The 11556-nt window shown below is 39.8% G+C and overlaps 1 protein-coding gene across 2 annotated transcripts in view; it reads left to right on the top strand.

The window, feature by feature from the left end:
- The first annotated feature begins 274 nt into the window (after nt 1-274).
- Nucleotides 275-11556, top strand: part of ZDHHC17 (zinc finger DHHC-type palmitoyltransferase 17) — a 98457-nt gene continuing 87175 nt past the window's right edge. Inside the window, exon 1 of one of the 2 annotated variants that reach the window (XM_053658770.1) lies at nt 275-536. In XM_053658770.1, coding sequence (XP_053514745.1) covers nt 444-536 — 93 coding nt within the window. In that variant the 5' untranslated portion in view covers nt 275-443. The remainder of the gene's footprint in view (nt 537-11556) is intronic. The other variant, XM_053658769.1, reaches the window with a different exon arrangement.

The following is an 11556-nucleotide window of genomic DNA, read 5'->3' as shown; positions in this document are numbered from 1 at the left end:
GCCTAGGGACCCCGACCACGACTACTCTGCTCCAGAGTCCGTACGTACTCCGTTGCCTAAACAGAGTTTCTCACGTTAGACTCGGTGCCCTTCGCACCCCACCTCTTCCGGGTGCCTCCCGCAGGCGACCTAAGTCGCACACCTGCCTCGGGCCCGGAGCCCGCCCCCGAGTAACGGAGCCCACGCCCAGAACCTTCCGCCCGCCTGCCCCGGCGCAGTACTGCAGAGCGCGCTCGGCCCCGGGCAGCTCAGTTTGCGCGCTCCCACGCACGCGCGGAGGTACCCGCGCCCTCCGCGGGGGAGGGGGCAGAAGGGGCGTCCCCGGGCTGGGGAAGAAGGAGGCGGTCGCGTCGCCTCCGGCGGGGCTCACGCTCACCCTAGTGCGCGCCCCTCGCCTCACCCTTGCCCTGGGGCGGGGGGGGCGTGAAACGCTTTCTCCCGGCATGCAGCGGGAGGAGGGATTTAATACCAAGATGGCGGACGGCCCGGATGAGTACGATACCGAAGCGGGCTGTGTGCCTCTTCTCCACCCAGAGGTGAGGAACCGCAACGAGCGCATTCCTCGCCCCGAGGCCCCCGGCCATTTCTTCCCCGGACTCGCGGAGGGCGGTGGCCTAAGTGTGTGTGGTAGTGGAACGGGCCGAAGTTGGGGAGGGCGGGGAGGCAAATCCAGGCCCGAGCGCGGCTGCGAGCGGATAACGGGGGAGGAGATAGCGGGGCGGGCCCGGCCGGGGCGGGCTCTGGGACGCAGTCCCTGGCTGTGCCTGGAGGACTGAAGGGGAGGTGTTGATGGTTCTGCTCTGTCGCCTTGCTGCTCGCGGGTGCACGGGTAGCGGGGGCCTGATGCTGGTTTGGAACCTCACCTTAAACCCCTAGTCGTGCCCGAATCCTCTCCGGGGCGAGGAGGAAGCGCGTCTTCTGGTTTTGATTTCTTCTTTTCCTTAGCCCTGGCGAATGACTCTGTCAATTCCTTCCATTTAGCTCACTGTGGGGAAGTATAGGGTAAGAACCCAATTTCTTGAACAAAGTGATCTTTCCATGTTACGCCGTAAACAGCACCTTACGCACCTTGTGTCCGATGTCCTCTATGAGCGTTTGCCCTTAAGCGATTAAAAAGAGAGGTCAAAACTTTTGGCATTAGAACCACGCTCACATCACTTCGTCAAAGTATCGGGATTTTTGTTTTGTTTTATGTTTTGTTTTGGAGCCAGGGGAGGAGAGTGCAACACGTTGCCCTTCACAACATGAGTATCTTCCCCTGTAAGTAAACAGTGCCTCGCTCCAGGATCAGTCACGTTCTGTGCTTGGTTACTTCTTAGTTTATAGCTGAACTAGTACTAGTTTTGGCCTGGAAGCAGTTCTTGATGCATTCTGTTTTTAATGATCCACAGTGATGTGCGAATGGGCAGCGGCAAAGCTTGCTGAAGAACCTCTGTAGTTTTTTATGAGGTTAAAAAGGATGAAGACAATCTTTGTATTGTAGTAGGACGAACAAACATGGACGTCTGTACCTGGCTACTCTTAATTAGAATGATTCTGTTTATTGATGAATTTTGATTTGTGGCATACTTATATTACTTAGTAAAATGTGAATAAAGAAAAGCATGTACCCATGTAATATGTTAATATTCAACTACTCTCATTCATTACTTTGCTTAATTAAAAAGAGATGGGACAGTTTCTTAAGAAAATGCCTGTGTCATTCTCACTAGAAAAGGCAATTCGAGATTTCTGACAAGCAGAACTGAACAGTAAGACTAGGCTTTTGTTTTGTTTTTGTTTTTGTTTTTTTTTTACCCAACGTGGGTGGTAACATTTTCAGAACTGGTATTGGAGATATTTCCTTTAGTTAACACTTAGGCCCTGAAAGTATGTCAAGAAGTAGACAAAGTTGTTTTCAGATGATACATTGAAAATGTGGCCAAGGAATATTTCTATTCATCTATTTCTGTGAAAGTAACTTCAGATACTTTAAATGTTGATTATATGTATATTATAACATACTGGTCCCTCTTCATAAACCTTAGTTTTGTGAAATACTACATTGTTTGGTACTTTAAGAGTAATTTTAACTGGTAACAAATCCAGGGATTGCTGGTATAATGGAATGGCTTGAAGTTTATAGACCAGTCTTCAGGTTGGCATTTAATAATTACTGTAGGAAATTGGCTTCCTCATCATTAAAAGTGGAAGTTTATATAAATGATATACCATTTCTTTTCACCCAACAAATGCAGGGGCTGATTAGATGCTTTGTGGGTTAAGCTTTTAACTACAGGGCTAAGGTCTTCCTGCATTTTTCCTGTGGTTACCATTGCATTCATACCTGCCGCAGACCTGGTGTAGTTCTGCATTCTTGCAGTGCGTTCTTGGGCAGGCTACTACTCTGAATTCTAGCTTTACAATATGGGATGAAATAATAATGACTAATAAGCTATTGTGAGGATTAAGTGAGATAATGTATGCTTTTTTTGTTGTAAAATAAGCAGTGTTTTCAGTATCCCTTGGGAAGAAACTCATTCTCTGCCTTGGTGAGCAAGTAAAATAGTATGTTTAGCCCCTTTTTGGAGAGAGCACAGACTTTTGGTTAGATAGATTTGGGTTCTAATTCCAGATTTGTACTACTTAGTTAAGTGACTTGAGACAAGTACTTAGTCCCTTAAAGCTTCATTTTGTTCATAAGAAAATAGAGATGTTCCTTACCTTGTTCACTTGGCTGTAAAGGGTTAGGTGAGACTGTCTGTATGTTGAGGTTCAAGAACAGGGCACATTGTTCAGTTAATGTTAATTCTTTTTCCTGTATCAGAAGGAGGGACTATTAAACATTTAATTTAGTTTTGGTGGAATAGTTTAGAAACTTGTGTGTTTTAATTTAGTGTAACAGGTCTTTGCAGGATCAAGTTCTATTTTACTGTTCATCTTAAAATTTAATGCTGTATCACAAAAATAGTTTCTCACTAAATATTTGTTGAATAGATGAATTGTCTGTAGGTTAAAAAAATTAGCCATTCCTTAAATCTATTAGTGTGCAAACTGCTTACCATTAAAACCTATCTTATGGGATTATGTAACTAGATGAACAAGAAACCCTTCTTTTTAGAGGTATTTGCTGTGAGAGAACACTTTAAATTAAATACTCCATTTGTTTAGTCATTTAAACATTTCTGTATCTTGTTTGGGTCAGGCACTGTGTTGGACTCTTGAGACTGGGATATTTGTGGTAAATTCACTGAGAGGCAGTATGGACCACTGATTGAAAGCTGGGGCTTTGGTGACAAGTTCAGAATCGAGGCTCTGCCATTTACTATCATCATGGTCAAACTACGTGTTCTGCATTTTAAAAATTGGATTAATAATATCTACCTCTTAGAGTTACTATGAATATAACATAGAATAATGTTTATAAAACAGTCATCATAGACTTAGGCACATAGGCTGCTAGTCAAATCTAACCTACGAAAGGTCTTGACCTATAGTATATAGTGAATACTGGTGCTATTTGCTTTTGTTTCCTCCCCCCACCCTCCCTCTCTCCTCCCTCCCTCCCTTCCTCCCTCCCTCCCTTCCTTTCTCTCTTCTCCCCTCACCCTCCCTCCCCTTCTTTCTTTTTTAAAATCCTCACCTGAGGATATGTTTATTGATTTGAGACAGACAGACAGACAGACATCAGTCCATTGCCTCCTGTATGTGCCCTGACCGTGGATTGAACCCACAACCTCTTGGTGCACAGGATAACATTCCATCTAACTGAGCCGTCTGGCCAGGGCTCCTTTGTTTTCTGATCAAATAGATGATTATTCATTTTATCATAATGGAGGAAATTACAGGCTATTTGGTAAAGGATGAACTGGTTTATCAGAGGTTTAGGGTGCTAATCTCAGCTCTGACTTTAGGCTAGTGGACATGTAACTACTCTCAGTTTCTTTGATTTTAAGATAAAGAGTCTAGACTAGGTGATCTCTTAAGATTTCTTCAAACTCTAATGTTCCAGTTGTTATGTTGTAATTTTTCAAAATTGATAGGCATAAGCATCTAATTGCTAGATGTATAGCACTGTGCTAGGTTATATGGGTGAAAATTAAATAAATAGGATAGATAGCTTCCGTTCTCCAGAAGGTAATGATCTAGTTGGGAAGATATATGAAACACTTAATAGAATGTAAATTAGGTGTTGAGTAGTGTAATGTATAGGCAGTGTCAGATTCTTGTCATCTAGAATGGTTAGAAGAAAGATTTCAGCAGAGAAATAGAGACCATGTGTTGGTGTACGGGTTGGGTTCACTTGACTTGCTATCACCAGTCTTCCATTTCACCCGCTAGTAGTACATTCTTACTAAGTCATCTCAGCTTTTTCCTAGAATGAGACCACAATACTCCCTTCTGCCACAGTGTTGTTGTAGGGGCTGTCTGTTTCAGCAAGATCTGACTCAGAGCTTTGAACTTGATTGCCTAGATTATCTAGAGCTTTCATCTCTTGCTTGCTTCATTTCTTTCCCTCAATTTCAAAACTTTTATTATTGCCTTCTCTGTAGCTTCTCATTCTTTTAATGGTTACATTTTTGTTTCTCATTAATTTTGTCCATATTTATGTTTCTTTTTTGGTTTAGAATATTAAACTGAGGTACAGTTATATCTCTTGTCTTCACAGATTTTATAAAATTATTTTTTGAAGTTTTTAGTAAAAGTAATTTTGCCTTTTTCCATTTTTATTTTTGCCCTATTGTGTAGTTAGAGATATACATGTATACACATACATGAATGAACTCATTTGCCTTCCGAAAGCATATATAAAATTACTTTGAAAATTGTTCTTCTCTTTCTGATTGGTTATTGGCACACTCTTTCTTTTCAAAACTTATGTTTCTGGCAGTCTTTAGGATCTCATGCCTTTTTTTTTTTTTTTTTTTTTTTAATCAATGTATGGTTGCCTCTGGTGAGTCCCCTGCTGAGAACTGGCCTGCAACCCAGGCATGTGCCCTGATTGGGAATAGAACCACAATTGTGTGGTTCACAGGCCCCCGCTCAATCCACTGAGCTACACCAGCCAGGGCTTCATGCCTTTTTTATTGAGCAAAAATGCTATAGGTCATATAATTATAATTTAGATTTGTAAATACTATACCTTAAACGTAGTAACCACCAAGTCAGTATATATAAAATGAAAATACAAGTGATTGGCTGCTTTATGGTTTGTGGCAAAAGCCAAAGTTGAAAACTACTGACCTATAGAACCAAAAAGTTGTATTTGATTGTGAGAAATGCCATTTAACTGTTTTGATTTATTTGTTTTATTTTTCCTACGATTTTTATTTAATTTGAGAGAATTATCCCCAAGTATTTGATGAGTGGACGGTGGAGTGGGTAGATAGAAAAGCAGATAAATTAAAAGTATGAGTGATGGTGTTTGGCTGCTTGAGTTCAGACCCTAGTTTTGCTGCTTAAGAGCTGTGATCCTGAGCAAGTTACTGAACTGTGTCCCAAATTCCTGAATTAAAATGGAGATACAGCACCTCATGAGGTTGTTTTGAAGAGTAAATGAGGTAATGAGATAATTCTGTGTCTGGTATTTAGTGCCAATAAATGTTAACTATTAATTTTGTGGTAAGAAGTTAGTAATACTTCAAGCAATGGTAGTAGTATACACATATTAGATATGGAAGCAACTGACCAAGTAGCTAAGAATTAAAATTGGTTGTCTGGGGATTGATGAGAGCATAGGCAGAGATCTCTTTATCACAAGACCTTTTTGCACTATTTAATTTTCTTAAAGATGTGTGCTATGATGTGAGGCTAAGTATGGTTTTGTTGCTTTGCTAGGCCACAGAGTAATGAGGAATATGAAATAGAGCATTGCATAGTAACAAAAGATTAACTGTAGTCCTGCAGAATCATTAGGAGAGATGAAGGTGAGTGTGTGTACACATGCACACATTTTGTTAAAAATTAAAAATGCATGTGTGCCTTGGCTCAGTTGGTTGGAGCGGTGTCCCACAAACTCAAAGGTCACTGGTTTGATTCCAGTCAGAGCACATACCTGGGTTGTGGATTCTGTCTGGGTCCATGGGTACCTGCAGTAGGCAACCAACTGTCTGTCTGTCTTTGTCTCTCTCGGTTCCTTTCCCTTCCTCTCTCTCTCTGGAATCCATAAATATATCCTTGGGTGAGTATTTAAAAAATAATTCACGTGGACCTCCTTTTCCTCAGAGAATATCCTAAGGGTATGTTAGGGTAGTTGGGATTACTTAGTCAGTTAAGGGGTCTTGATATAGTGTGTTTTTAATAGAACCCCCAACAACTACATAATCCAAAAAGACATTATTTTAATATCACGGTTATGTACAATTCTCTTTCAGAGCATCATCTAATTCTATTACTATTTTATGATTAGATTGTCTAATCATAGGTAATTCAAGGTAGGTAATTAAAGAATAAAATAGCAGCTATTTTAATTTTTCAAGTTTGAAAACTTGATTCAGGGCAATATTTATAAAATATGCAAGTAAAATTTTTACCCAGTGTAAAAATTATCCAATTATAGGATAATACCTTCTATTAAAAACTCCTTAAAATAACGTTGTAGGCAGCTAATTTAAAAGTACAGTGGAACTTCAGCCTTTTGTAAAGGAGTTATTGTAAGAACCTAATTTCTTGAATTATAGAGGGTTAACCAGAATATTTTTAGGTTTCGTTTCAAAAATTGTTGAATATTTGTCAAATGAATTACTCCATTTTCTAGGGCTAATACATATACTAAGTATGATAGAACCTTTCTTTGACAAATCAGAATATTATAGTATTTTAAGCTCATCTATTTCATTATCAGTGATTATTGTTGAGGAAATGAGACAATAGGGCTAAATGTACCTGCAGTATTTTTCAGTTTTTTAAAAATAACTTTCTGATTATTAACATTTGTTAATTTATGCAGGATTAAATGAGGGATAAACAAAATTAGTGATCAAAATTATCTTCATTCTTATGAAAAAAATAAAATAAGCTCTTCTATGAACTGAAGACCTAAGTTGCTTGTGTTAGAATCCTCGGGTTGCAAATGTCACAAACCCTTTTAAAACTTACTTGGACAAAAAAAAGGATTCATATAACCCCAATTCAGGACAGCACAGGTGCAATTAAACTCTGAGCTGAGAATGTCACCAGGACTCTTTGCCTTCTATCTCTCCTCGTCTCTGCTTTTTAGCTTCATTTTCTCATGCAGAACAGCTTCTCTATGTTGGGGGTATGGATGCCAGCGTTCTTTTTGCCATGTATCTCAAATCTCAACTAACCATTAGAGACGGTCTGCATATCTTCCCTTATTTTACATTGTAAAGTAGCATAGGGTTATCCTGATTTAGGTTATGTTCCCACTTCTATGACCACAGGATAAGGCACTATAATTGGCAAAGATCTCTTGGTAAAGTTGGAGGAAGAGTAGTTTCCTTAAAGAAGGAATGTTAGTTTCCTTAAGGAATGTTAAAGAAATTTTCTTTTTTTTTCTTTTTTAATTTTTTAATATATTTTATTAATTATGCCAATACAGTTGTTCTATTCCCCCCTCCATCCTGCACACCCCTTCCCCCACCATCCCCTCCTTTAGTTCATGACCACGTGTCTCAAGTTCTTTAGATTCTATATTTCCCATACTATTCTTGCCCTCCCCCCTATCTATTTTCTACCCACCATCTATGCTACTTATTTTCTGTACCTTCTCCCCCCTTCTCCTTCTCCCACTCCCCTGTTGCTAATCCTCCATGTGATCTTCATTTTTATGGTTCTGCTCCTGATCTAGCTGTCCTCTTAGATTGCTTTTGTTTTAGGTGTGGTTGTTAATAACTGTTAATAACTGCTGTCCTTTCACTGTTCATCTTTTTTATCTTCTTTTTCTTAGGTAAGTCCCTTTAACATTTCATATAATAAAGGCTTGGTGATGATGAACTCCTTAAATTTGATCTTATCTGAGAAGCACTTTGTCTGTCTTTCCATTCTAAATGAAAGTTCTGCTGGATAGAGTAATCTTGGTTGTAGGTCTTTGGATTTCATGCCTTGGAATACCTCTTTCCAGCCCCTTTTTGCCTGTAAGGTCTCTTTTGAGAAATCAGCTGACAGTCTGATGGGAACTCCTTTGTAGGTGACTGTCCCCTTATCTCTTGCTGCTTCTAGGATTGTCTCCTTCATTTTAATCTTGGCTAATGTAATGATGATGTGCCTTGGTGTGTTCCTTCTTGGGTCCAACTTCTTTGGGACTCTCTGAGCTTCCTGGATTTCCTGGAAGTCTATATATCCTTTGCCAGATTGGGGAAATTCTCCTTTATTATTTGTTCAAATAAGTTTTCCACTGGTGGCTATTCCTTTCCCCCTTCTGGTACCACTATAATTCAGATGTTGGAGCGTTTAAAGATGTCCTGGAGGTTCCTAAGTCTCTTCTCCTTTTTTTGAATTCTTGTTTCTTCATATTTTCCTGTTTGGCCATTATTTTCTTCCTTCTGGTTCACTCCCTTGATTTGATTCCCAGTTCCCTCTTCATCACTATTGGTTTCCTATGCAATTCCCTTCATTTCAATTAGTTCAGCCTTCATATGTTCCTCTAATTTATGACTATAATCAACCAGTTCTGTGAGCATCCTGATCACCAGTGTTTTGAACTGTGCATCTGAAAGTTTTGCTATTTCTTCATTGCTTAGATTTATGGGCTCTGGGGCTTTGAGATCTTCTTGAGCCATTTTTGGTCTGTTTGCGCCCGTTAATTATGAGGAGCGGAGCCTTAGGTGTTTACCAGGGCGGGGCCACCCAGGTCGTTGGTTTGTGACACTGTATGTGGGAGTGGGGTCAGAGAGGGACAATGTCAGCCCCCTCTGCTGCCTCTCGCCACTGGAGCCTGCTCGGTCCTGTCATCTCACCACCCACTCTCTTGTTGGTCTATCTGCACACGAATACAGGACCACAGTCAACCTGCCGCCCTGCACCCTCACTGGATTGCTCACTGGGTCGCTCACTGGGTCCGCCTGTTGCAACCCCATGCCTGGGATCCGTGTGCCTGATTCCGTCTGACCAAGTTTTCCTGTGCAACCCCACTCCGCCAGCTGCTGGTTTCACCCCTCTTACCAGTCAGGCGGAAGAATTTGTTGTTATCAGACTTCCGAAAAGTTCAATTTTCTGTGTTCTGGTGTGTTTTCTGTTGCTAATATTTTGTTGTCTCTCAACTTGGTTGTGGGAGAAAACACGGCGTCACCACCTATGCCTCCATCTTGGTGGAAGTGCAGAAGTTTTCTTAAAGAAGGAGCAAGAAAAAGTATTTCTGTGCTCTGTGCTCTCAATGTAAAGAATTGTTTCGGCTTTAAATACATTGAACTTATTCATAACACTAAATGTTCTAGTTTGGCTACTGAATAGCATTCTACATGAATAATCTAGACCAGGGGTTGGGAAACAACTTTGTAAAGGCCGAATAATAAATATTTTCAAGCTTGTGGGCCATATAGTTTTTGTGACAGCTACTTAACTCTTGTGGCTGTATGAAAGCAGCCATAAACAATATAGAAATAAATGGACAGCAGTGTGGTGATTGCTTGGAGGGGTTGTATAAGGAGACTAAATGGTAATGGAAAATGATACAATAAAGATTAAATAAAAATATTTTTATGGGTAAGAAAAAATTAAAATATTCGAGATTTTTTTTAAAAAGAGAGGGTATCCTGTGTTCCAATAAAACTTTGTATATAAAATCAGACAGTGGGCGAAATTTGACCTGTGAGCTATTTGCCAGCTGCTAATCTAGACAATACCTAAAAACTTCAAGAAATCTATACTAAAATATGTGGTTTTTCAGTATATTGAATCTCATTATTTGCTGGTGTGCTTTAACTTCATCAGAACTGGAATTGTGTGGTTAGGTAAAGTAAGAACGTGTGTGTGTGTGTAAGAATCTTATGGAGAATGTTGTTAGCATACACATGTTTTCATATACACTTCTCAAAGTTTCTAATTTAGTATGTGGGTTTGTAATATGTATATTTTGAACAAGTTCCAGAGGTGACTCTGATATATACTCTCACACTTGATCCCTTACTCTCTGATATGTCTTTGATATAGAGGAAAAGTTTTGTTATAGGATGAAGAAGGAAGCTAATTTGACATTTAATGTTTGAGGCATTGTACTTTGTGCTTTTCATGTTTCTTCCTCAATCAGATAAATGATATAGATGATAATAATGGTAATTGCTAACACTTGTCATATTATAACTACCAGGTAGGCACTATCCTAAAACAGTTTTGCATATATAGTCATACCTCAGTTCTCATTGGCTTTAGAACTCATCAAATCCTGTACTCCTTGCATTTGAGGAGAAAAAAATGTTTTAGCACTTGGAGCTTGCTTGGGACTCATTGCATTTGCTACTACTTTTGTGAATCACAACGCAACCCCACAAGAGAAATTGCTTCATCGTTGGGTACTGGTTGGATTCAGCACTCCTCATGAGTTCCAGAATGAATTAATGAGTACTGAGGTACCACTGTATTACGTATGCATTCATCCAGTTGTCACACTGCTTTTACACCTATTTTACATGTGAGGATATTGAGGCATAAAGAAGGTAAATTGCTGCTAAGTGGCAGAACTGAGTTTGAATCCACGTTCAAACTGCTTAAATCCAGTTGTCTCTTTCTAGCACAGCACAATGTGGTAGTGGTGATAATAGTTATAGGGTTGATTGAATATTAATTGCCAGGCAGGCACTGGCTAGTTGTGCTTACAAATGTCCTCATTTACTTAAAAAATTAAACACAATTTTAAAGACTGTGCTTTAGAGTAGTTTTAGGTTCACATCAGAATCGATCCTCAAGTACAGAGAATTCCGGTTTACTCACTACCCCCACACACGCACAGCCTCCTCCACTGTTAGCATCCTCACCAGGGTGGCGCATTCGTTACAGTCGATGAACCTGCATTGATTGGTGCATTATTTTTACCCAAAGTTCATACTTTATATTATGGCTCACTTTTGGGGTATGTCCTGTGGTTTTGACAAATGTATAATGACATGTGTTTGCTATTACAGTATCATACAGAATAATTTCACTGCCTCTAAAGAGTCTCAGTGTTCAAACTATTCATCTCATCCACCTATTAACTCTGGCAACCACTGATCTTTTTAGGTTGTTTTCTATCTCCATAATCTTTTTTTTTTTTTGATTCTGTTTTTTTATTTTTAGAGAAAGGGGAAAGGAGAGAGAAAGAGAGGGAGAAACCTATGTGTGAGAGAAACATCACTTGGTTGTCTCTTGAACACATGCCCCAACTGGGACCAGCCTGCAATCCGGACATGCGCCGCATTGGGAATCGAACCAAGGACTTTTTGCTTTGTGGGATGATGCTCAACCAACTGAGCCATGCTGGTTAGGGCTTCTGCCAAACTGTCATATAGTTAAGATTACAGTTTGTAGCCTTTTTAGACTGGCTTCTTTCACTTAGTGATAGACATTTAAATTTCTTTATGTTTTTTCATGGCTAAATAGCTCATTTCTTATTAGAGCTGAATACTATTTCATTGTTTGGAT

The sequence above is a fragment of the Artibeus jamaicensis genome, unplaced genomic scaffold (assembly GCF_021234435.1).
Source record: "Artibeus jamaicensis isolate MK-2021 breed Jamaican fruit bat unplaced genomic scaffold, CSHL_Jam_final scaffold_584, whole genome shotgun sequence".
NCBI classification, from domain to species: domain Eukaryota; kingdom Metazoa; phylum Chordata; class Mammalia; order Chiroptera; family Phyllostomidae; genus Artibeus; species Artibeus jamaicensis.
Note: the sequence above shows the minus strand (reverse complement) of the source record. Positions and strands in the feature narration are given on the sequence as shown.